General features: G+C 42.0%; 1 protein-coding gene across 3 annotated transcripts in view; it reads right to left on the reverse strand.

Moving 5' to 3' along the window:
• Positions 1-1185: 1185 nt before the first annotated feature.
• anks1ab (ankyrin repeat and sterile alpha motif domain containing 1Ab) overlaps positions 1186-27424 on the reverse strand; it is a 36455-nt gene continuing 10216 nt past the window's right edge. For 2 of the 3 annotated variants that reach the window (XM_065001899.1, XM_029683555.2), the window contains 12 exons: positions 26305-26371; positions 20101-20216; positions 15358-15456; positions 14912-15058; positions 14371-14487; positions 14041-14214; positions 13587-13724; positions 13272-13343; positions 13099-13185; positions 12769-12906; positions 11801-11983; positions 1967-5706 (listed from right to left, as the gene is read on the reverse strand). In XM_065001899.1, coding sequence (XP_064857971.1) covers positions 5587-5706; positions 11801-11983; positions 12769-12906; positions 13099-13185; positions 13272-13343; positions 13587-13724; positions 14041-14214; positions 14371-14487; positions 14912-15058; positions 15358-15456; positions 20101-20216; positions 26305-26371 — 1458 coding nt within the window. In that variant the 3' untranslated portion in view covers positions 1967-5586. Of the gene's footprint in view, positions 1749-1966; positions 5707-11800; positions 11984-12768; positions 12907-13098; positions 13186-13271; positions 13344-13586; positions 13725-14040; positions 14215-14370; positions 14488-14911; positions 15059-15357; positions 15457-20100; positions 20217-26304; positions 26372-27424 lie in introns of those variants that run through there. The other variant, XM_029683556.2, reaches the window with a different exon arrangement.

Below are 27424 nucleotides of genomic sequence, written 5' to 3' on the forward strand. Positions count from 1 at the left end.
TTAAATCGGAGACAGCTGCGCTTGTGATCATTGTCACGAAGGCTCACCCGCCCCCACTCGCATTAGATGTAAATGACACTCAAATTGAAAATGAGGATTTATATAAATCTAATCAAGGTGTAGATTACATCTCACATTCCAGTTTTCGAACTTGGAAACATGGCTGCATGGGATTGCTGGCTGCTGGATTTCTCTTAATGCGACTCTGTGTAGCCAATGGCAATGTCCGCTTTAGGTATAATGACAGTTCCAACACCGCCAAAACAACCGCTATGCGGATGTTGGCTAAAGCGGATCTGATTGAATAGAGCTCTTAGTTATTGCTTGCTTTTCTACAATCAACCAACTTTTCCAGCAGACATTCCAGCTAAGATAGACAAGCCAGCTGCTCTACCTCGATTAATAGCCTTAAATGGCTTTTTGGTAACTAGTTATGAGGTTGGGAGATTAGGCTAGCCATAGCCAACTTCATGAAGTTGCTAATTGGCTAGTAGTATTACAGAAAAAAAATACTTATTATTTTAAATAATGTTTTTAACAGGACACATCTTAAAGGGCACATGCCCCTGTACTCCCTATGGCCATGATACCTCTGTTGTGACCCCCACCCCCAAAAAGTTGCCCATCCCTGGCCTAGTGCATCAACCGTTCTGAAATTCACTCCATACTGTGGTATGTCAGTCTTTGAGGATCATAGCATCTGCTGGTGTTCATCCCTTTCTATACTATGTACTTACTGGTAAGTGATTTAAACCTACTATACCATATTAAGATCTCACACTAAATACAGATAATGCAGCCTGTAGAAACTACATGTGTAGAAGCTTCTTGTTTTTACAAGGGTAAAGAGTTTGTAAGTTGCATTTTCTTCCTAATTTTAAATAGTTGTCCCTCCATTGAATAATATATTTCATCCTCTTACTACATCAGTTAGCCATATAAAAATTGTGTATTTTAAAAATGCATCAGTTTATTTCCATCACATGTTTTGTTCCAAATGACTTTGCTAGTGAGTGAGTATGACTTTTGCATGCATACATCTATCTCCTCTGCCAGTCCCTGGGCTTGTCTTAGTGACAAAGAGATGCAATTAGCTCTCATAGAATATATTGTCTGGCAGTTCTTTCAAACTCCCATGCAAGTAAGATGACCTAAGACACAATCAAATACCTTAAGAATGAGATGTTCCATTGTACTATTTAATTTCAGGTATATATTGCTTTACATTTTTAAACATTATCATTGACAAACTATACTTTGCCCACAAATACATGGGCATAGCATTATTATGCTGGTACGGTAGTTCTAAATTTGATTAACGTACTCTTGTTCTCTCTTCTTGATCCTGGTATTAACAACATGTTAATCTCAAATATACCTGAATCAATAACAATTGTCATTAATGGCCCATCATTAATTGTCTATATTCTGTATATTACTGTACCTACAGGAAGTCAGATGTGGAGGTAAAGACAGTCAGTGTGAGGCCAGGGAGGATATTTGACCTTTCAGACTGACCTTCTCACCCAGTGGACAGACAGCTAGTGTAAGGTTATAATTTCTCTGTTACTTGGTATTCAGGAGATGTGGTAGAAGGCAGCAGACCTTATCAAACAGTCCCTCATAGACCCGCTGAATGTATCCCTGTTGGTCTCTCTGGCTCTAGTCTACACACACGCAGACGCTCACATTGGCTGCTCCACTTCAACTCATAGCTTGGTGTCCGGAAACTTGAACGCTGGAGTGAGCTACACAAGGAAAACACTGACGTTAAAAAACAGAAGCATGCACAGCCAAATCATGCCCCCACAATTGTGTCTGCTTGAAATAGCCTCTGCTCTTTAAAAACGTAAGGCTTTTATATGCACCCAAACCAAAACAGGTAGAATGTATTTGCATGATTTCAACACATAACAGGGAGGAACATACTCGGTGCAAGAGAAATGACAATGCTGGACAATGTAAATGAGATGAGGTGCTATATTTGTGAAACAAAGAAAAAAGTAAAACAAAACAGCAAATTATAAGATAAAACAAAACAGACACTGCTGTTACAGACACCTCAATCGGCCATCAGAAGACCAAACGCAAATACTGCCACATGCATCAGTACTGTAACAGTCAGAACAGGACAGATTGACGATGAGTCACAGCTACAGTACCGCACAGAGACTAGCATGTCTTAACAGTCATTCTCCAGTCAGCCATCCTGTATTAACCAGGTGTCGTTTGGAGAGAGGCGAAACATAACATCTCCTGCAGCAGGAGACACAGAATGAGGACAGCAGCTAGAGACAGAACAACCCATCTTTCCACGAGGACACAAACACAAGGCTACACAGCACACAGAATAGGTTGAGCAAAACACAAACAGATAGAGCCAACAGACACACTACATGACCAAAAGTATGTGGACACCTTGTTGAACATCTCTTTCCAAAATCATGGGCATTAATATGGATTTGGTTTCCTCGTTGCTGCTATAACAGCCCCCACTCTTCTGGGAAAGATTTCCACTAGATGTTAGAACATTGCTGTGGGGACCATTCAGCCACAAGAGCATTAATGAGGTTGGGCAATGATTTTGGCTGATTAGGCCTGGCTCGCAGTCGCCGTTCCAATTCACCACAAAGGTGTTCGATGGGGTTGAGGTCAGGACTCTGTGCAGGCCAGTCAAGTTCTTCCGCACCGACAAACCATTTGTGTATGGACCTCGCTTTGTGAACGGGGGCATTGTCATGCTGAAGCAGGAAGGGGCCGTCCCCAAACTGTTGCCACAAAGTTGGAAGCACAGAATTTTCTAGAATGTCATTGGAGGCTGTAGCGTTAAGATTTGCCTTCACTGGAACTTGTAGCTCGAAATATGAAAAACAGCCCCAGACCATTATTCCTTCTCCACCAAACTTAACAATTGGCACTATGCATTCGGGCAGGTAGCGTTCTCCTAGCATCCACCAAACCCAGATTAGTTTGTAGGACTGCCAGATGGTGAAGCGTGATTCATCCCTCCAGAGAACGCGTTTCCACTGCTCCAGAGTCCAATGGCGACAAACTTTACACCACTCCAGCCAACGCTTGGTATTGCGCATGGTGATCTTAGGCTTGTGTGCAGCTGCTTGGCCATGGAAACCCATTTTGTGAAGCTCCTGGCGAACAGTTATTGTGCTGATGTTGCTTCCAGAGGCAGTTTGGAAGTCGGTGGTGAGAGTTGCAACCGAGGACAGATGATTTTCACATGCTATGCGTTTCAGCACTCGGCGGTCCCGTTCTGTGGGCTTGTGTGGCCTACCACCTCATGGCTGAGCCGTTGTTTCTCCTAGACGTTTCCACTTCACAATAACAACACTTACAGTTGACCGGGGAAGCTCTGGCAGGGCAGAAATTTGACGAACTGACTTGGTGGAAAGGTGGCATCCTACAGTATGATGGTGCCACATTGAAAGTCACTGACCTCTTTAGTAAGGCCATTCTACTGCCACTGTTTGTCTATGGAGATTGCGTGGCTGTATGCTCAATTTTACACCTGTTAGTAACGGGTGTGGCTGAAATAGCCGAATCCACTAATTATAAGGGGTGTCCACATATTTGGTATGTATAGTGTAGATAACTAGATCTGCGGTATAAATCCCTGTGAAAGGAAAAACAAGAATGCAGTTTCACAGATATTTTCAACCAAAAACTATTTGCACAATGAAAGCATATCTAATTGCATTTTGATCCCTCAAATGTAAAGTTCCATGAGTAAGCCTGAATCTTTGGCACTGTCGCTAATGTTTTTGTGACTAAGTTGTTTAAACATACTGTACCTCATGCTGAACCTATGTGCCATGGCATGGATTACAACCCACGTAATCTTGAGAAGATGCAACATAAGGAGTCCAGCAACACAAATGTGCCTTGCCTTATAAATTGTCTAAAATTAAAACAATGTTATTAGGAATATCTTGCATCCTTCACCATGAATTGGCTAATTCAATTATTGCCCTCAAATTCCTTGGACATACCCAAACGTGACCTTCATGACCATGGTGTTTTGGTAATTTCTCATACATTAAATTATTTACTACGCCGATATTATTGTGGTCTTGCTTCCCTTGGTTTCTTTCACTAAATATATTCCAGGAAGCACTGGTCTTAAAAGCATATCTTATTAAAGAAACCAACCATATCCATTTTAAAACAATACATTTTTTAAGGGATAGTGCCATGTTTTAACACAGTGTTCTCTGATGAGCCAAACAGTCTCTGTTGATTGTCTCTCTTGGTAATAAAATGACTGGTGAGGCACCATGCACACTGTGAAGCTACAGAGCATTATAGACAGTATTATCTGGACAAACCTGTACCATTACAACAACTTCATTGCAGCTCAGCCAAAGTGTTCATGTGTTGTCAACTCAAAAGTACTGTTAGTCTTTTTAACCATGGAAGACGCATGTAGCAGTCAGCAGGTGTGGAGAGTGTGTGATGGTGGCAAGGGATGCTCAATTGATTACATTTAGATAAACTGATAGATGGCCAGATTGAAGTAATTAAGGCTACTGATCTTGGCAGATTGATGACGAAGTTGTCCTCCCATTTGTGTACAAGAAGAGCACACGGGAATTTGAGGTTCAGTTCTTGATCCATTTTGAATGGAAAGGGAAGATTCCTTGATGATCCATCAATGTATGATAAAAAAAATGCGTAGAAAAAATAGTTGTTTTTTTAATAGATTTTTTGTCTTTCATGCATCCCAGGTGATGTGTCTCCTCACAGCGCCTCACAGTGGTAGATGCCTGGCAAGACAGGACAAGCTACAGAAAAAATATTGAACTTGCCTTTAGCGAAAAACAAGTGAAATACAAAAATAAACATGGTATTAAAAAGACAAAATTGTTAATCCTTTTGGGAAGGGGGTAAACTATTGTTTATGGCTGAGGAGGTTGTGTGGGACATGATATTGTTCTTTGTTCCACTCAATATGGGACCAAAACGGTAAGTTGATAATATCACAAGAATAGTACTCCTTTGGTGTTAGATCAAAAGAGGTACTCGTGAAGGTTTGTTCTTTTCTTGTTCACATTGGCAGTACAGCCAATGCTTATCATGTTACTATCAGGTAAAAATGCAACAGATAGCTGAACAGAAAAAAAGTCATGCTTGTTTTGACCGAAGGGAGTCACTTGGAAAATAATGGCATGACAGGAAGAGAACAAAAATCCACAATGTCTTCAATGATGATAAACCTAATAGGGGGTGGATGCAAATGCAAGTAGTTGGGAGGAGGAGGAGGCAGATCGGTTGAGAGAGCAGGGCCATTGTAGGTTCAGTTCAGGTCCATCCACAAGTCAAGGGGCTCCATCAGTGGCTGCAGGAGGAGCAGGGTCTGCCAAGGGGTGAGGAACAGGAGAGAGCTGCAGGGATGTGTGATGTCAGAGCATGGTGAGGTTTGTGTAGGGCAGGGCAAAGGAGAGGGGGCAGCCCTGAGGGATGCTACCATCACAGTGAGAAGGCACAGGGCTCGTGAGAGAGAGAGAGGGCGGTAGAGGTCAGGGGTCAAACTGGGTGCTAGTGCGAGGTGAGGATGGGGCAGGCGATCCAGTCTCAGAATATGGTGGTCTCGTACTTGGTGCTGACAGGGCGCTTGTTGGAGTCTCTCTGGTTGAAGAGCCAGGTGGTGCTGCCCAGGGACTGCATGTCTGTGTCCATCTCCAGAGGGTCAATCTGCCGGGGGAGGGGAGGGGGGATGAGAGTTGCACACTCAAGTCCTCAGCACATGTGCAAGTGGATTAAAGGCACCGTCCAGTGATGCTAGAATCACAGACACCAGGGCTCAATCCACAACATATAGATGTCTGAAAACAAAACAGGCTGCTGGAGACCTAACAGACCACACACACTCCCATCTGTCTCTTAGTCTGGGCTTCAAATTAAGTGAAAATGTGAAAACACCATAAGGATTCAAACATGCGCTCTTAAACAATAGGTTCACCAAGAAAAAAAAGTGTCTCTGTTAACACATGAACAGCCAGAAATCAACACTGATCATTACCAGGATAAACATCATATGTTATAGCTTTTCCTTATAAAAAATGTACTTAGCTAATTAGTAGTCATGTACGTCTGATTACACTAAACACCACTGATAAACCCCAAATAAAGTACATTGTGGCAATGCAAAACTGAAATATACTACTGTCTACATATTCAGTACCAGTCAAAAGTTTGGACAAACCTACTCATTCAAGGGTTTTTCTTTATTTGTACAATTCTACATTATAGAACAATAGTGAATACATCCAAACTATGAAATAGCACATATGGAATCATGTAGTTACCAAAAAAGTGTTCAATCAAAATATATTTTATATTTCAGATTCTTCAAAGTAGCCACCCTTTGCACACTCTTGGCATTTTCTCAACCAGCTTCATGAGGTAGTCACCTGGAATGCATTTCAATTAACAGGTGTGCCTTGTTAAAAGTTAATTTATGGAATTTATTTCCTTCTTAATGTGTTTGAGACTATTAGTTGTGTTGTGACAAGGTAGGGGTGGTATACAGAAGATAGCCCTATTTGGTAAAAGACCAAGTCCATATTATGGCAAGAACAGCTCAAGTAAGCGAAGAGAAACGACAGTCTATCATGAATTTAAGACATGAAGGTCAGTCAATCTGGGAAATTTCAAGAACTTTGAAATATTCTTCAAGTGCAGTCGCAAAAACCATCAAGCACTATGATGAAACTGGCTCCCGTGAGGACCGCCACAGGAAAGGAAGACCCAGAGTTACCTCTGCTGTAGATGATAAATTCATTAGAGTTAACTGCACCTCAGATTGCAGTCAAAATAAATGCTTCACACAGTTCAAGTAACAGACACATCTCAACATCCACTGTTAGAGACTGCGTGAATCAGGCTTTCATTGTTGAATTGCTGCAAAGAAACCACTACTAAAGGACACCAATAAGAAGGAGAAACTTTCTTCGGCCAAGAAACACTAGCAATGGACAGTAGACCAGTGGAAATCTGTCCTCTGGTCCGATAAGTCCAAATTTGAGATTTTTGGTTCCAACCGCCATGTCTTTGCGAGACAAGGAGTAGGTGAACGGATGATCTCTGCATGTGTGGTTTGCACCGTGAAGCATGGAGGAGGAGGTGTGATGGTATGGGGATGCTTTGCTGATGACACACTTAACCAGCATGGCTACCACAGCATTCTGCAGCGATACGCCATCCCATCTGGTTTGCGCTTAGTGGGACTATCATTTGTTTTTCAGCAGGACAATGATCCAACACACCTCCAGGCTGTGTAAGGGCTATTTGACCAAGAAGGAGAGTGATGGAGTGCTGCATCAGATGACCTGGCCTCCACAATCACCCGACCTCAACCCAATTGAGATGGTTTGGGATGAGTTGGACTGCAGAGTGAAGAAAAAGCAGCCAATGAGTGCTCAGCATATGTGGAAACTCCTGAAAAGCATTCCAGGTGAATCTGGTTGAGAGAATGCCAAGAGTGTGCAAAGCTGTCATCAAGGCAACGGGTGGCTACTTTGAAGAATTAAAAAAAATATACAGTGGGGCAAAAACGTATTTAGTCAGCCACCAATTGTGCAAGTTCTCCCACTTAAAAAGATGAGAGAGGCCTGTAATTTTCATCATAGGTACACTTCAACTATGACAGACAAAATGTGGGGAAAAAATCCAGAAAATCACATTGTAGGATTTTCAATGAATTTATTTGCAAATTATGGTGGAAAATAAGTATTTGGTCAATAACAAAAGTTTATCTCAATACTTTGTTATATACCCTTTGTTGGCAATGACAGAGGTCAAACGTTTTCTGTAAGTCTTCACAAGGTTTTCACACACTGTTGCTGGTATTTTGGCCCATTCCTCCATGCAGATCTCCTCTAGAGCAGTGATGTTTTGGGGCTGTTGCTGGGCAACACGGACTTTCAACTCCCTCCAAAGATTCTCTATGGGGTTGAGATCTGGAGATTGGCTAGGCCACTCCAGGACCTTGAAATGCTTCTTACGAAGCCACTCCCTCGTTGCCCGGGCGGTGTTTGGGATCATTGTCATGCTGAAAGACCCAGCAACGTTTCATCTTCAATGCCCTTGCTGATGGAAAGAGGTTTTTACTCAAAATCTCACGATACATGGCCCCATTCATTCTTTCCTTTACACGGATCAGTCGTTCTGGTCCCTTTGCAGAAAAACAGCCCCAAAGCATGATGTTTCCACCACCATGCTTCACAGTAGGTATGGTGTTCTTTGGATGCAACTCAGCATTCTTTGCCCTCCAAACACGACGAGTTGAGTTTTTATCCAAAAGTTCTATTTTGGTTTCATCTGACCATATGACATTCTCCCAATCTTCTTCTGGATCATCCAAATGCTCTCTAGCAAACTTCAGACGGGCCTGGACATGTACTGGCTTAAGCAGGGGGACACGTCTGGCACTGCAGGATTTGAGTCCCTGGCGGCGTAGTGTGTTACTGATGGTAGGCTTTGTTACTTTGGTCCCAGCTCTCTGCAGGTCATTCACTAGGTGGTTCTGGGATTTTTGCTCAACGTTCTTGTGATAATTTTGACCCCACAAGGTGAGATCTTGCGTGGAGCCCCAGATCGAGGGAGATTATCAGTGGTCTTGTCTATCTTCCATTTCCTAATAATTGCTCCCACAGTTGATTTCTTCAAACCAAGCTGCTTACCTATTGCAGATTCAGTCTTCCCAGCCTGGTGCAGGTCTACAATTTTGTTTCTGGTGTCCTTTGACAGCTCTTTGGTCTTGGCCATAGTGGAGTTTGGAGTGTGACTCTTTGAGGTTGTGGACAGGTGTCTTTTATACTGATAACATGTTCAAACAGGTGCCATTAATACAGCTAACGAGTGGAGGACAGAGGAGCCTCTTAAAGAAGAAGTTAAAGGTCTGTGAGAGCCAGAAATCTTGCTTGTTTGTAGGTGACCAAATACTTATTTTCCACCATAATTTGCAAATAAATTCATTAAAAATCCTACAATGTGATTTTCTGGATTTTTTTTATCTCATTTTGTCTGTCATAGTTGAAGTGTACCTATGATGAAAATTACAGGCCTCTCATCTTTTTAAGTGGGAGAACTTGCACAATTGGTGGCTGACTACATTCTTTTTTGCCCCATTGTATATATTTTGATTTGTTTAACACTTTTTGGGGTACTACATGATTCCATATGTATTATTTGATTGTTCTGATGTCTTCACTATTATTCTCCAATGTAGAAAACAGTAAAAAAAAATGAAAAACCCTTTAAAGAGTAGGTTTGTCCAAACTTTTGGCTGATACTGTATATAAATTATAGCTGTCCAATACCAGATTCATCTGAATCCAAAAGCTGAGTAATATTGCAGGATTAAGACTAAATAGGCCACCTCAAGCATCTTCCTATTTGTACTTATCACACCACTATGCAATTAAAACACTATATCATTAGCAGCACAACTGTTAAGCCATAAATCATTTGTAGCTGGTTAAGTCCAATCTAAGCTATATCCTAATTATCCTCAGGAAACAATTCATGAGAAAGAACTGCTTATCTTAAAAAAGCTCAAATGGAATGACTATGAGAAAATAGAGAATGTGACAGAAATTTTGTGTAGGCTAAGTCAAATCAAAAGGGCAAATATTCTGTAGCTACATGAAGTGCCTGGAAAAAAACAAAAGATGGACATGGAATGACAAGAGAGAGAGAGAGTTAGAGGTATGTCAGGTAGGTTAGCAGATGGATGATGAAGGATAGCGGAAAGGAGGAGAGAGCAGGACCTGGACTCCAGGGCTAACAGAGTGCAACGGGAGGAAGGAGGGGCGGTGGGTAGTACACGTGTGACAGTAACAGCAGCGGCATTCTAGCGGAGGGGCACCCTGGGAAACAAGAGGATCAAGAAGAGAAGAGCAAAGAAATGTTAAACAGGGAAATAGAAGGACAGAGCATGTATAGTGGCACTGAACTGACCATAGCGGTGCAAGATATCCTGTAAAGAGTGAATCATCTAGGTTGTTTATCACATCCTATTTGGTGTAGACAAATAATGTTGTTAAGATTGAACTCTGAAACATTGTTTTATACTAGACAGCAGCTGGCATAGCAGGGATTTATCTCATCTGCCAACTAGACTGGACTGTACTAGCCAGGTTCCCTTCAGTGTCTAGGCACAGCCAGTACAGTACAGGGTATACAGTGCAGTGTTTAGGAGTAGTGAACTACATATAGTTCAACTGGTAATTTAACCCCATTTTGCAGTAGATTGGTGGTAAGTTAAACTAAATTCAAATATTGGTAGTGTTTCAGTAGTTAATTACATTTTTGTCATGTAGCGGTGTAGCTAACTACTGGAACTACTCACTACTTTTCTTGCTAAAATAACAGTTTCTCACTTAAAATAAAATATTCTTATTTGAAACTGTTTTTGTGTTTAATATGCTAAATTACACATTCTGTTTATCATCTGAGCTGTTCTTTTAATTTGTAGTCTATGACATTTCAGATGTAGATATGATAATGTATCACAAAGCAGTTTTGATGTCGTCAACTACTGTTTCAAAGTTACTTTAGTTAAGTAAACTAATTAGCTTTAGTGCAGCTCAACTTTTTCCAAAGTGAAGTAATTGGTAGCAAGGTAAATTATATTTTCAGAGTAGCTTCCCCAACACTGACAGTGTTCAGCTGCACAGTGATTTATGCCATAATGTACATGGGACAAAAAGAGTGCACACCTGGCAAGAATGAAATCACTTCGGAAAAAAGGAAAGGTCATCTCACAATTGTGAAATCATTGTCTACATTAACAGCTGCAAATTTAGTTCTCGTGTTTTAGATGTTCCTAAAATTCCACTGCCTAAAACTCATACCACCAACTTGTGCATTATGCTGCTTACTGATTACCTCGTATATTATACCTGACATATTATACCTCATATATTATACCCAGGGTTTTGTATCACATTCCAATGATAAAACTGGGGGGGACAAAACGCAATTTCATAATGTGGGGGGTACATTTCTCCCCCGTCCCCAGTGAAAGTTGCGCCTCTGATTATACCTTATATGTACCTATATCTTATACCTCATATATTATACCTCATATATTATACCTCATATATTGTACCTCATAATATATTCTGTTTGTAGTAGATAATAAAGTACAGTGATTTGTGTGGACGCATAAACATGTTGAGTCGTGTGCATACATGGTCCAGACGGTGCAGCTTTATCAGGTGACAGTGATCACTGAGTGTTCATTATTCTGGGGCCTGAAAGGTTAATACATCCATACATGGCCTGAGGCATACGTAAACATTTACGTAACACTCTCAATCAATATACATGGAAACAGAGGAGGGGCCTGGCGACCAGCAGAGAGACTCAGCTCTCCTTCTCTCTCTTTACTCCCATAGGAAATTATATCCTGCCTGTAAGCAAAAAAAACAAGACTATTCATTCATCATGGCTCTTATATTGTATGGCTGCAGGAAAATCTACTCCGATCTGAGTGACTCAGAGTCATGGAGATGAGATTGGTAGCAAAATAATGACTCATCACTTTCATCGCTCTTCAAGTCTTCCTTTGTGTGTAACAGGGTGATCAGTGGTTTAAACTCCGAAGGAACACTCTGTGAGTCATCTGATCGTGCATATTTCTGCATACACACATACACATCTACACATACATACTGAATATACAGAAACACAGTATGTATATACACATAATGCACGTACAGAAACACACATGTTGTGCTACGAGTGAGATTTGTGTTTGTGCTCAGTGTGTGGTACTCACTGTTGATCTCCTCATGCTGCTCCATTGCTGTGATGTGGGCCGGCTGGATTTGGTCTCTATGACCTCTGACCCCAGAGATGGTGGGGGGACTGGGACATACTGCCTGGCTTTGGTCTGGAGAGCCAGCTGATAGGCCACCTCAAAGGCCTGACCCAGCGTCAGGATGATCTCATAGGTCTGGGTCTGTACCGAGGGAGGGAGTAAAGAATGAATAGACGGTTGCAGTAGTGACTGACAGCTACTTTGAATGAGGCACTCTGAATGAGGTACTAATTACAATAAATCAGCATTTTTGTCATTGAGATGCCATTCATAGCAGGAGCACTATGTTAATCAAGGATGCAATTAGACAATCTAGATGTAGCTTTGTATCGTGTGCCAGGCCTTTTTGAAACATGGCTTTAAAAGAGACTAATCAAGATATGAAGTTATTTGCATGACAGCAGGTGCATTACTTTAATCAATACATTAAGGCAATTTAATTAATCAAGATATGAAGTTGCATGCAGTTTTGTCAGCAGGTTGCCAAACTCCAATAAACCTTTTCCTATCAAACTTTTTATGATATTACTGTATATGGCATTTATAGTTAAATTAATAATAGTCAGAGTACTTTAGAAAGATTTTAAGGTGGGTGTTTGTATTTTGGCATACATATGTAGAATCTTAATTTGAGCCAGTTTGCTACAGTAGGAAAATAATCCTGCAGCAACAGAAAATGTTAATTATTATGTGGATTATAATGAATGGAATTTTTTTGTAGGGGTTGATACATTTTACATTCGGGCAATGGAATTTTTTTGTAGGGGTTGATACATTTTACATTCGGGCAACTTAAGCATTTTAAAACAATTCTCAGCAACAAAAAAGTGATCAAATTAAGATCCTACATCTGTAGTCTTATGGAGCGATAATAATGTATGGAGTGATTGAAGGGTTTGGGGTAGTGTCATCATCCTGTTCCTCACCACTTCCACAGTGCTGAAGACATGGCAGAAGTGGTGGCCACTTTTATTGTCCTTGGTGATGTAGGCGAAGGTGCAGAGTTCCTCAGGGTCCTGGGCCGCACAGGAGATGTTCCTGATCTCATGCTCGGCTACTATGGTCTGGTGAGAGGACAGAAGAACAGGATGGAACTGAGCAGCAACAGGAACAACAACATCGACCAGAAACAACAGACTTCATCGGCACCAACAGTGCTATCTTTATTTTAGGGGAATCAGTATGAGAGAGCGAAGTAGGGAAATGATGCTGCTGACATCATCATGCATCTCTCATTGCCTGCAGGCTCCCAGTACCTTAGTGGCTGCATCGATAAACTTGACCCCTTTATAGGTGATGGAAAGGATGACAACAGGACCCTTTCTTGAATGGTCCTTCGACTTCTAGAAGTAGAAAGAAAATGGCAAGGGGTTATATATCAATATGGAGTGCTAGAAAAGAGTGATTGAATATTGATGACATCACGTACCCTAATTTTGGCACAGGCTTCTTGAGTTGACTCAATCCCCCGTAGATCCCTGATAATCATTGATCCTAAATACTGGAAAAGAAGCAACAAAAAAAGTTATCATCTCTGAACTATCAATTTCTGATACATCAAGCAATGATCAATATTGGATAGCTGGTGACTATATGTAGAATCTTAATTTGAGCCAGTTTGCTACAGTAGGAAAATAATCCTGCAGCAACAGAAAATGTTAATTATTCTGTGGATTATAATGAATGGAATTTTTTTGTTGGTGACTTCTCTTCAGGGGGCATAATGACTGTAGACATGACTTACACTGGCCTCATACCCACAGGACTCTAAGATGAGTTTCTCAGGCTGGTGATGCCAAGCGGACACTGTAGCGTATGTGGCAGACTGGCTAGGCGGCCGAAGGGTCAAACTGGGTTCCCTATGTCTGTCACTCTGTCTGTCCTAGAAAGACACATACAGTAGAGACGGATTGATTATGTAGTGTACAGGGATGCTTATGGCATACAATTTTGTCACAAAATATTACTGGATAATAAAACTACAAAGACGCTGTAACACTTGACTGATCAATATATATTTAATACAAGCATAGAATGACCCAATAATCTGTTAAACACATAACAGCTTCGGTTTCAGATCACCCCAGCAGCAGCTTCCTCTCTTTATGACATGATTATCCCAAGCATACCACAGAGACACATATTTCAGTCACTTTATGAGCTACAGGTAAAGACAGCGTTTTAGCAGGAGAACTAACATGAGAGCGTGGTCTCTCGCTGTAGGACCGCAGGGACACACTGCAGTCCTGGTCCATGGCTCTCCTCCTCCTGCCTGCCTCTCCCAGGGGCAGGAGCATGTCCATGGAGCGACTGGTGGACGGGTCCATCTGACTCAGAGCAGAGGTCCCTGTCTGGGACAACAAGTCCTGAAACTGACACATACAGATTGATTGATCAGATTGATGACGTGGGCGTGGAAGATTTCAAACAAAATAGTAACTCAATACATATTTCAATTAGGTATTAGAATGTTATGTAGTGTCATACAGGTGAAATTATTGTTAAAATGTGACAAGGCTCTAACTAACCCTGATCTGTGAGAGACGGTGAGAGATCTGTGATTTGGTCGGGGCCTCCTCATAGGGCCGCTCTGCCAGAGACGCTATGATCCTCTTCCTGTGGCCCAGAACGCCGATTTTCAACACCTACAGAGACCGGCACAGATGGGACACAATGGTGACTAGACTGTACTAAGGCCTGTGTGCATATGAACACTAATACTGACAAAAACAAATATGAATGGAAATACACCACAGGTGGGTGGTGGCGCCTTAATTGGGGAGGACAGGCTCGTGGTAATGGCTGGAGTGGAATTAGTGGAATGGTATCAAATACAAGGTTTCCATGTGTTTAATGCCATTCCATTTACGTTCCAGCCATTACCACGAGCCCGTCCTCCCCTCAGCAGCCTCCAATGAAATACATAGTTGGACACCCATGCCGGCACACAACAGGCAGACAGAACGGACTCCTCAATTATTCAGCTCAAATCTGTTTTCCTTAAGCTCAGTACAGCACTGTCTCCTCCCTGAGGCACTCTATAATTCACTAACAAAACATTGGCCTCACGTTGACAATCTCCAACTCCCATAGGTTCTTCACACAGTCCAAGGTACGGTAGCCGCTAGACAGGAAGTTAGGCAGGTACTCCTGCAGACCTAGCACATCCAACCAGGTGGAGAGAGAGGTGCTGCCATCACAGCCCAGGGCCTTCACCTATAGACAGGGGCAGAAAATAGATCAAAATAAATTAAAATGCAAGCAGGATTTCACAATTGCCTTCAGGATATTCTTACCATAACCAATGTCAAAGGGCTTTTTCATAGGATCTCTTTTGCCATAGCTACAGGCATGATCCAAGCTACTTTACAATAGCGGTCATCCTGTCATGATTGATAATACTATGCACAAATGTAGATAAATCCAATGCACACTCCTTGACACATTGATGTTCTTAGATGAATGCTCATCCAGGTAAAAGGTTGCAGGTGGTGCCCTAGACTGATGATAACTACCTTGGGCAAGCTGCGTGCTGCGTGGAGGATCTTCTTTCTGTGTCCAGGGTCAGTGATTCCCATATCTCTAAGGTCCAAGTCCTCCATCACGTTACTGCCCTACACATGCACCAACGCACGCAAGTTAATCACACAAACTGCAGACACTTATGCATAAACACATATATTCACTTAAGCTAACTATTAACATAGACATTACAACATCTCCTACACTCTAGGTCTATATTCGTGGCCAAGCATGACTCTAACACCATCATTAAGTTTGCTGACGACACAACAGTGGTAGGCCTGATCACCGACAAAGATGAGACAGCCTCTAGGGAGGAGGTCAGAGACTTAGCAGGGTGGTGCCAGGACAACAACCTCTCCCTCAATGTGATCAAGACAAAGTTGCTGATCGTGGACTGCAGGAAAAGGGGGGCCGAACATGCCCCCATTCACATCGACGGAGCTGTAGTGGAGCGGGTTGAGAATTTAAGTTCCTTGGTGTTCACATCACCAACAAACTATCATGGTCCAAACACACCAAGCCAGACGTGAAGAGGGGACAACAACGGCTTTTCCCACTCAGGAGACTGAAAAGATTTAGCATGGGTCTCCAGATGCTCAAAAAGTTCTACACCATCAAGAGCATCCGGTTGCATCCCTGCCTGCTATGGAAACTGCTCGGCATTTGACCATAAGGTGCTACAGAGGGTAGTACGTATGGCCCAGTACATCACTATATAATAGGCGGTGTCAGAGGAAAGCCCTAAAAATCTTCAAAGACTCCAGTCACCCAAGTCATAGGATGTTTTCTCTGCTACCGCAAGGCAAGCGGTACCTGAGAGCCAAGTCTATATCCAAAACGCTCCTTAACAGCTTCTACCCCCAAGCCATAAGACTGCTGAACAATTAATCAAATGGCCACCCACACTATTTACATTGACCCCCCCCCACCCTTGTTATTACACTGCGTCTGCTATCTGTTTTTTAGTAACTTTTTTATTTCATACATTTTTTTATTTGAACCTTTATTTAACTAGGGAAGTCAGTTATTTACAATGACGGCCTACCAAAAGGCAAAAGGCCTCCTGCGGGGACGTGGGCTGGGTTTAAAAATGAATTAAATATAAAGATAGGAGAAAACACACATCACGACAAGAGAGACAACACAACACTACATAAAGAGAAACCTAAGACAACAACATAGCATGGCAGCAACATATAACAACACATCATGGTAGCAACACAACATGGCAGCAGCACAACATGGTAGCAGCACAAAACAGGGTACAAACATTATTGGGCACAGACAACAGCACAAAGGGCAAGAAGGTAGAGACAACAATACATTGCGCACTTTACCCCCACCTACATGTACAATTTACCTCGACAACCTATACCCCTGCACATTGACCAGTAACCGGTACCTCCTGTATATAGCCTCGTTATAGTTATTTTATTGTGTTACTTTTTATTTTATATTTTAATTTACTAAAACTTGTTTTTTTTCTTTCTATTGTGTTATTGACTGTACGTTTGTTTATTCCAAGTGTAACTTTGTGTTGTTGTTTGTGTCACACTGCTTTGCTTTATCTTGGTCAGGTCGCAGTTGTAAATGAGAACTTGTTCTCAACTGGCCTACCTGGTTAAATAAAGGTGATATAATAAATAAAAATAAAAACTGCATTGTTGGTTAAGGGCTTGTAAGTAAGCATTTCATGGTAAGGTCTACTACACCTGTTGTAGTTGGCGCATGTGACAAATATAATTTGATTTGATTTTGATTTCTATGCACTCAATAATGCACACACACACACACAGAGACACAGACATAAACACACACACGTGCATGCGCTTATTTATGTCCTCAGACAAACAGGAATGGCGCGGTGAGAGGACATTGGAGTCAAATAAATTGTGCATGCCAAAGGTAATCAATCTATTCTAATGCAACACCACCAAGGGAAAAGCAATCAAAACTGCAGGAGCTTTTACTTCTGAGCTACAGTGTTGCATTGAGACAAATTACATTGGGCATGAGAATTATGTATATGTGTGTTTGTATATGTGTGTGTGTAAAGTCATCTAAACATTTCCTATTTTCCTTTACACTAATGATTGACAACAATAGATGTTCACCATTTGTTTTACATAACTTTCCATAAGTGGCACATGCTTCGTCATCTAAATCAGCTTTATAGGGAGAAATAAAGATACAAGGAGATCCTTAAAAATGTGGAGCTCAGCATTTTCCCAGTGGACTGCTGCGGATAGATTTTTCCTGGCCAAGAATGTTAAAATGTAGCTAGTCTTTTCTAAATCTAGCCTCACTGCTCGTTTCTGGAGCACAATGCAGCAGTTACAGTAACACACTGATGATCACTAGAACAAGGATCCAAATAATGCAGTGTCTGACGTCAGGAATCGCCCAAAATAGATATTTCCAATAAATTGTTGGACGTTCCAGAAGGTCCCACTCTAGCTTGTCATTTATACTTAATCAGGAATATATGATGAAGTAATGAATAGCTATTTTTGTTGTTATTTATAAGTACCTATTACATAACTGTGACACATCAAATCAAATGTATTTATATAGCCCTTCGTACATCAGCTGATATCTCAAAGTGCTGTACAGAAACCCAGCCTAAAACCCCAAACAGCAAGCAATGCAGGTGTAGAAGCACGGTGGCTAGGAAAAACTCCCTAGAAAGGCCAAAACCCAGAAAGAAACCTAGAGAGGAACCAGGCTATGTGGGGTGGCCAGTCCTCTTCTGGCTGTGCCGGGTGGAGATTATAACAGAACATGGCCAAGATGTTCAAATGTTCATAAATGACCAGCATGGTCCAATAATAATAATACATACAATCCCTCATCACAAAGGGGAAGGTTCCATGAAATGAGGAGGCACCAGAAAACCCATAAGGGTAGACCGAAGGTCTGAAGGGTAGACTAACTCTAACTTTCTCTGTTTTGAAAAATTTGATCTATGACGCTCTTGCCTTTGGGATCAGCAGGGAAACTCAGATTTCTCAACTGGGCTATACTCTAAAAGAGTGTATTTTATTTAATGAAGATGACAGCTTTGTCATCGCAGCTTTCAGGCCAGATGTTCACCGACTAATGTGTGTCTCCGGCACAGTCACCATTACCTTTGCTCCTCTGGGCTTCATGACAATGTATTTATATGTGATTTGATTTCATCTACATTCATTTGATGATGGGGTTGAACAGTGTCTCACAGAGCCATCTCAACCACTCAATAAAAGTTATACCTGGTAAAACCCAGTATACTACTTCCCCTGATCTAGAGTCGGCCCACAAAGCAAATCAACAAATAAACAGAGCAGCACTGCAGTGATAACTCGATGAATCTGGCAGAAAGTTCAATGGGACACCATTCAACCTTTACAACATCTCTCTGACTGCTCTGACCTATTCAGACAGCAACCTCCAAGTCCTTGTAAGTATCTGAGGGGAATTTGTCCTGCAGAGAGCTAATCAATTATCTGGTTGGTACTTCCTACTCCTCAGACATTAATGCAGAGATGAACATTAGCATCACAATGCTAATGACCCATTATCTTCATCCTATTATAACCGTATTAACACGAACACCATTGGTACAATACTGGTTGGTACAATACACTCTACATCACTATGCTGACTATTCCCAGTCGAAACACAGTATATCAGACTTCTCCCATTGGTTATGTAACCTCTTCAACAGGTGCAGTCCGTTGCCCCTGGCCAAGCGCTCATCTGTGGCAAACTCATGTAAACAACAGTACTGAAGCAACTGTGTCATCAGATTAGTTTGTGTTTGCTTTAAAGACCATGTTATTCACCATTTACAACATATTTTTCAAAGTTACCTAATCAGTGGAAATATCAGTGTTGTTTTGAACATTCATTGGCAAATGTTGTAACACACATCCGTGTGTTGTAACTTAAAAGGAACATGATTGCCTCTTAGTTTGACACAAAACACACAGTCATTTTAGCTGCAGCTAATCCATTTGATTAATACATAATTCCAGAGGCACAGCCTATTGAATCTGCCTATGCTTTCCAGAAACTAGAGACATACAAGATTCAAGGGATGTCATAATGATGTTATTTTCTTGCTGAATTGGCATAAGATAACCAGAAAAAAACATCAGTATACAACTTGACCATGACATCACAAAATATGTATGAAGTCTCTACAGCAAAAAACAAACATTCATGCCCTTAAAAAAAAACTTTACTTTGCCACAAAATATCTTATAGAATTGCCAGAAAGTAAAATCCATACTGTGACCTCAACAGAGTGGTTTGTTGTATCTGCTGATGATTGGGTGAGCTATACTGTGTATGCTTTCTGGCCGAGCCAGCATGGAGGTCAAGGCTATAGAACATAAATCAGCCTGACAAGATAGGGGGGATGGTGGTGACTATGGGAATTTATTGTAAATGAGATGGAATGATTGGGGATGAAGGAAAAAAAGTGAATAGGTTTTGTTGTGATTCGTCCTCTTCTACGCTTCAAAGGGATTTACAGTAAGCACATACAGTAAATCTGTATAGGGTCATCTACTGTATAGCAAGGAGAGGTGAAGAGCAGCTATGGAAGAAAGAGAGAAACTGGGGGAGACAGAATAAGGAACAGAAACTGAAATAGAAGAGGGGGAGATGAAAAGGAGATGGGAAAAGGAGGGAGAAAAGGAGATGGAAAGAGATGAATAGTGTAAAAGATCTTAGAAACGTTGACTCACCATGTAGCGTAGGTCGTCAAAGCCATTAAGCAGCAGCTTGCTCTCGTACTGCGGCAGCCCCACATGCTCCAGCCACTCTCCCACAGGCTGGTCCAGGGCTTTGCTGCAGGCCCCATCTGCCGAGAGAGGGAAGCGCTTCAGCAGGGAGAAGCCATTCAGCCGGTAGCAGCGGCACTCCGAGGACGAGACATGACATTGCCACATCATCCTCGGCCAGCACAGCCGAGTGCAGGAGCACCAGCAGGGCAGAGGAGACAGGGTCCAGGTTGGGGGAGGGCGGCTCCCACAGGGCAGGAGGGGGCCCGGCTATTCTTACACTGGAGATATAGTGGTGGAACCTGCCCACCGTGGTATACTGTACACCCACTGTTGTTACAGTGAGTGTCAATGTCAGGCAAGGATGGAGGTAGAGGTGGATATGTAGATCTTTTTAATACTGATCACCACTTTCAATTAATTGAGCCAATCTGGCATCTTCTATCAAAATGTTTTGCTAATTACTGACGTGGAAATTGCCAATGCCTCAAAATGTTTCATTTCCAGCACACTGTAATACGGAGCACTAAACAAAATAATTTTCCAGACCACACAAAGATGATACAGTATTACTGGATATCATATTCCACATGCTGTCTTTAAACCTGGTTAAACCATCATCAGCGTCATCCTTTTTGAGATAATATTCCACAAGGGTATGGTAAACCACAGTAAGTTACAGCTCCTCTTTGTAGCATTTGGTCACCTCTGTCTCTGTCCCATGGCTTTATTGGACAACCTGTCTGAGAGCTCTGACGGTAGAACCGTGATAAGGTAAGGCTATTCGTGTAATCTGGATTATGGGATTCTCTCTAGGATTTTGGTTTTACTCCACAAACAGAATGAGAGTCCAATCTCATACACCAAAATTCAGGTTTCTCCTTTGGCTTCCGACTGTTGATGAAAAACTCCTGAAATAAAATCAGAATCCAATCACTAGCCGCTTGATACAGCTCCAGCCGCCGGCATGCCTGCTAGCCCGAGGCTCTATGTCCTTGGTGTTCCCAGTGATCCTGGTGGAAAACCTGATGCTTCCCAACATATAGACTCCCCTCTGGAGGCTGGCTCATTCAGAGAAAGTTCTTATCATATCTCACACCAGTAAATCCAAGCTTAGCTCTAACAGAGCGCAGGTGAGCCTCTTGACTCTTGGGATTGACTCTGAGATCTCCACAGGACCACCTTGGTTCAGCCTGCCTCTTCCCTGTGTGATAAGCCCCCTCCACCCCACCTGGTTCTCCCCCACCGTGGGTACAGCTAGCTCCTGTGCTCAGGGCAGAGGTTTGCTGCATCCCCTGTCTGATGCATGCACTGTCACAAAGCAGCTGCTCTCGGCTCACACGCTCCCCTCACCGCTTCCCTCACAGGACATAACGTCCTGATGCTGGATACTCACGAGTCCAGAAAGCAGCCTCAACCGCGTCCTTCCCGCATCCACAACAGGCAGTCTTGATGCTCATCCCCCTTCCCATTCAGACAAATCCCTCAAGCTTTCTCTCTCTTCTGCTCTCTTCCTGGCTCTTTACCTCATTCCCTTATTCACATAGTCTCTAAGTCCACTGCAGGGCTGCCGTATGCTGCCTGATGGAGAAGGGTACTGCTCCACGTATCAGCACTTCGTTCCTCCCCCTATCTCTCTCTGCCTCACACTCTTACTATATAAATCCCCCTCCCTCTACCTTTACCTCATAGCCTCTCTCTCTCTTCCTCTACTCCAGTCTCTCTCTTCCTCTACCCCAGTCTCTCTCTCCCTCTACCCCAGTCTCTCTCTCCCTCTACCTCACAGTCTCTCTCTCGCCCTCTCTCTCTCTCTTCCCACCATCTACACTGATTAGAATTGCACAGAGGCACTCTGATCTTGCTAGTGCTGAAAAGACACCACCGTCAGAGGCAGGGAACAAGCACTAGGAGCCTCAAAATCACAGACCTCTCTGTATGGAATGACTAGATATAAAAAAAATATTTACGTTTCTCCCCTTCTACATGGGCAGGGATTTCAAAGCTCGGCTTCCCATTGCTTTACAAGGGACATTAAAATAAAGAAAATGTTCAAGCTTATTCACAGCTGTCCTTAATTCGTTTACATCTCGCTGTGATGATTGTGCGAGTGGTGCAGCACAAATCTCTCTCACACACACACACACACACACACACACACACACACACACTCACACACACACACACACACACACACGCGCACACACACACGCGCACACACACACACGCACACACACACACACACACACACACACACACACACACACACACACACACACACTCACACACACACACATACAGTGTTTAATGGACTGTCCCTTTCATTGGATACCCCCCGTGCTACAAGATGACAGGAGAAACATTACACTCTTAGAAAAAAAGGTACTATCTAGAACCATAGAGGGTTCATCTGCTGGTTCCAGGTAGAACCCTTTTGGTTCCATGTAGAACACTTTCCTATGCGGACAGCTGAAGAACTCTTTGGGAACCCTTTTTTTCTAAGAGTGTAACTCCTTTTGTTACGTCAGCACATATCACAAACTATTTTAGAATACAACAGTTGATGCGTGAAGCTTACAGATAACTGCAGGAATCAAATGTGTGAAATGCAACAGGATAATACAAATGGGCACACAGACTTCTATTGAAATAAAACCAAATAGGCATTTGCACCCACCTATGCAGGGCTGCTTACTGCGTCCATCACTGGTGTTATCTGGATACAGCTACAGGCACAGAGTAATTATGCAGGCTTTCAGTCTGCCTGAGGAACGCCTCACATATCCCATCCCCAGCCAGCTGGCCAGAGGAGGAGAAGTCATGGTTACAGAGGCAGAGGAGAGTGAGGAGAGATCGATTTGAGCTCCTGCCCTAATTGGCCGGCTGTAACGAAGTTGCTCTACCTTAATGAAGGTAAATGTCAGGTCTTTGTGACCACGCATCCGAGATAAGCTCAAGAGCTAACACTCATAATTCATAATCAAGAACAGACAGCCCTTCTATTAGACATGCTTTGGGATAGAGAGAGAAAGGATGAATGCACTCACTACTGTAAGTCGCTCTGGATAAGAACGTCTGCTAAATGACAAAAAATAATAATAATGTGAAAAGGAAAAGGAAGACAAATGAAGCAGACAGATAAGAGATGCACATAAAAAGATGAATAGTGAAGATGATGACATGTGCATGTGGGGGAGATAAGATGGTAATAAAGAAATGGGAAAGATTGGAGCAGACTCATTACGTTTTTAGTCAGACCCCTCCCTCTTCCCCCAGAGCTTTACCGATGGCAGCTTCTTTAATATATCACTCAAACAAAGCCTGTTAAAGATACCAGCCCTCCCCACCCAATTACAGCCATTCATTTAGGACGACATCAGCTACCAGGGACCAGCAGGGCCTAATTGCTGAGTGATTGTTACTGTTAGGGGGAACTGGGTTACTACCTCAGCCCACTAAACGAGTCTTCCCGTCCAGTTTGGGCTAGTGGGCTTCCGAAGGGACCGAGAGAGGTACCTAAGGTCTAAACTTGGCTCGGGGAAATATTTACGGAGAGTTAATGGCTCTGCTATCTAGATAAAGCACTGCCTCGTTATCAATGTGAGAGTAGCCCTAGCTCTGTCAACACATCCACAATGGCAACACTACCGAAAGGAACCGCAAAGCTAAATTAATTCACAGGAACGGAAGACGGACACTATATCTTTGAACGTCAGAGGAGTGGCAAACACATACTGAGCTGCAGGATGCCTCCTGTGTGTTGTTAGGAGAGCTCCCTCTCCCTCCCTGCTCACTGTTTAAGTTCATTTACTCAATGCTCCTGTAACAGACAATTGAAGCACTTTCAAACCACAAATGCAAACAGCACATCGTTTAAGCATTCAATAGGCAGGGATGTTTCAAGAGGCAAAATGGCACAGCAGTCACAAAAAAAAGATTATAGTTTAGGTTTAATTAGCACAGGTCATCCCTAGGAAATAGTATCTATGGAGAAAGAGGGATGAGAGGAATAGGAGGGAGAGAGAGGGATGAAAGGGTTGGGGGATAATATAGCTCCTTTACAATGGTGGAATAATGTAGGGGAGAATAGTGACAATTTGGCTTCCCTCTCTCACACTCACTCTTTTTTCCTTTTCTTGATATCTTAATCCGGAAGGACACTTTCATTTTGTATCATTTAATTTTGTAGGAGAATACAATACCCTCATTATGCCTTTACCAAGAGGGCAAGTCAGTCAACGCATTTTGGCTAAACGTAGGGCAGCAGGTAGCCTAGCGGTTAGAGCATTGGGAAAGTAACCGAAAGGTCGCTGGTTCAAATACCCGAGCTGACAAGGTGAAAGATCTGTCGATGTGCCCTTGAGCATGGCACTTAACCCTACTTTGCTCCAGAGGTGCCGTACTACTACAGCTGACCCTGTAAAACAACACATTTCACTGCACCTATTTGGTTTATGTGACAACAAAAAAAATCCATGTCAAATGACAGAGTAACAAGCAATCAGGTGATAAAATCAGCACAGCTATGAATCAGCTGAATCTGGGAGAGGCTCCTGCTGAGTCCTCTTTATGAAAAACTCAAAGTACTGAAATAGTATAGAAGCACCGTCTACATCAACAAACACATCAATTACCATACTTTCCAGCCACATTATGTAGAGTACAATAACATCAGCTGTAAAAAGAATAGTAAATGAGTAGTAGATGAAATTGGAATAAGAAAAATATATACTTTCAGCTGAAGGAGAGGAAACCACAGTGAGTTTCATTAGTGAGTTTCATGACAGTGGTTATGACTAATCATAATATTCAATTATGCATCAAGGACCATATATGGACGTTATGATGGTGGCCTGTTCGGTGTAATGGACACACATTGTCAGAGGCTGTATGTATGATGTCATGATGAAAAAGACCCTAGCACAGTCAGCCTGCAGTGTGGAACTATTACTGTAAATGAATAATAAATATGAATAATACACATTACAACATTAAGCCAAAAGAGTGTCATTATCAATAGGAGGTTGACCAAAAATCCTCATTGCACAATGACCATAATCCACTGAGGTAAATAGCTTTGTGGAATCACATTATAGAAAAGTTTCTAAGGGAGATTTAGAGATCCAGTGTACCAAGTTGAGAATGTAATCTAAATAAACTGAGCATTTGTTCGTTGGCTTCTCACTGAGAGCCACCTGAAGGATAGACTCGATGAATCAGAGAATAGATTCAGCCTCTATTGAGACACAGCACAGGAAAAATGATAGTCACGTGAAGTTTGAATTTGATTTCTCTTAAAGTGGAAATACACTTCACACTTCACACCACAAAACCCCATACAGATGACACAAGTTTCACGCAAAACAAATTACACCTTGAATTGTTATGATTAATGGGAAAAACAAATCTTCATATCTTTTATGTCTTATAATATGGTTGTTGGCTTCTAATGAGCCGGTACAGCATAGAAACAGTCTGCCTCTAACAAATCTGGTTAACCCTTTACCAGTGGTGTAAATTACTTAATTAAAAATACTTTAAAGTACTACTTAAGTAGTTTTTTGGGATATTTGTACTTTACTTTGCTATACATATTTTTGACAACTTTTACTTCACTACATTTCTAAAGAAAATAATGTACTTTTTACTCCATACATTTTCCCTGAACACCAAAAGTATAGGTTACATTTTGAATGCTTGGCAGGTCAGGAAAATGATCCAATTCACTCACTTATCAAGAGAACATCACTGGTCATCCCTACTGCCTCTGATCTGGTGGAATCACTAAACACATGCTTAATTTGAAAATGATGTATGCGTGTTGTAGTGTGCCCCTGGTTATAAATAAAAAGAAAAGAAAATTGTGCCATCTGGTTGGATTAATATAAGCAATTTTAAAAGATTTTTTTGATACTTAAGTATTTTTTTGCGATTACACTTAATTTTGATACATGTGGTATATTTAAAATCAAATAGTATTTTACTGGGTGACTTTCACTTTTACTTGGGTCATTTTCTATTAAGGTATCTTTACTTTTACTCAAGTATGACAATTGGGTACTATTTCCACCATTGCCCTTTACTTTAACGCTCTGTCATAAGGCCTACATAGAGCTGTCATAAGATGGCTTACTGTTTGTATGCAACCTTTACCTACATGTAGGTATTTACCTGTGGTGCGCTGCTGGTCATTGGATGACTCGATGCCTGCTCCAATCAGGTTCATGAGCTTCTCAATCTGTGAAAGAGGAGTGAAACATTAGGACAAACCAGATATGGTTACCCCCAGGTAATGATCATCAACATGTGCTCCTAAATCTTGTTTCTGTGCGTTTACAAACAGTATACATGGATCCTGACTAAGGAGGAGGGCAGCAATGATGGATGAAGAGTAAAACAACAACGTGGTGGGTAGTGTTTTATTGGTCCTTCACACAGGGTGTCAGGGTGAATTGCAATTTAAAGCGATTGAACCTTCAGTGCGCAGGGACAACCTGTAGGCCAAATTGCTTTAGATCTCTGCAAAAATGACCTTTATAAGATTCAATAAGGCTCTCTGCCCCATCTGTGAATAGAAAGTGAAAACATGCAGTATACAGAGTAAAACAACAAGCCTGCGTGGAGGTTAACACAAAACAATCCAAGCACATCATGGGCCTAAAACATATGGCCTTAGAAAATAACTAATAAACATGTATCTTATGAAAGCAAAGTCATGAAAATATTGCAGTAATATTGAACAGTTCAGCTCTGCCTGTTTGTGTGAGAACTGGTGTTGTGACATTCTCCAGTACCCTCTCCTCTTGGCAGACTGAGATTCTGGGAGGAGAACTTCTCAGAGCAATGGAGGGAGCTTACTGTACTCTAACTGTTCAGGAGGTAGCTAATGCCATAATACAGTGCTATCCAGTGATTTAGCCAGCATATTCTACTATTATAAAAGCCTGCAAAGCTGAATCCGCTTTCATAAGTGACACTGGAGACATAGAAAGGGTTATTTGACATACGATTTAGTGTTTGAGAAGCCCTATGCACTTGTGGCATCAATGCACTTGATGCTAGTGGCATCAACACTCAGAAAAAGCCTTGATTCATTTAGAAGCCAGACACGTGGGAAGCATGGCAGCTCCCTCCAGCAATACAGACCTCACATATTCCACATCGAATTAACCCAGTTACATTCTATATCACACACGTACCATCAACACATTGCCCATATGCTATAGTGCACCTTATCTCGTCCCAAAAGCAGTTGTTTGAGGAATTCCATCTCATTACAATTAAAGAGCTA

This window comes from Oncorhynchus nerka, linkage group LG15 (genome assembly GCF_034236695.1).
Source record: "Oncorhynchus nerka isolate Pitt River linkage group LG15, Oner_Uvic_2.0, whole genome shotgun sequence".
Lineage (NCBI taxonomy): Eukaryota > Metazoa > Chordata > Actinopteri > Salmoniformes > Salmonidae > Oncorhynchus > Oncorhynchus nerka.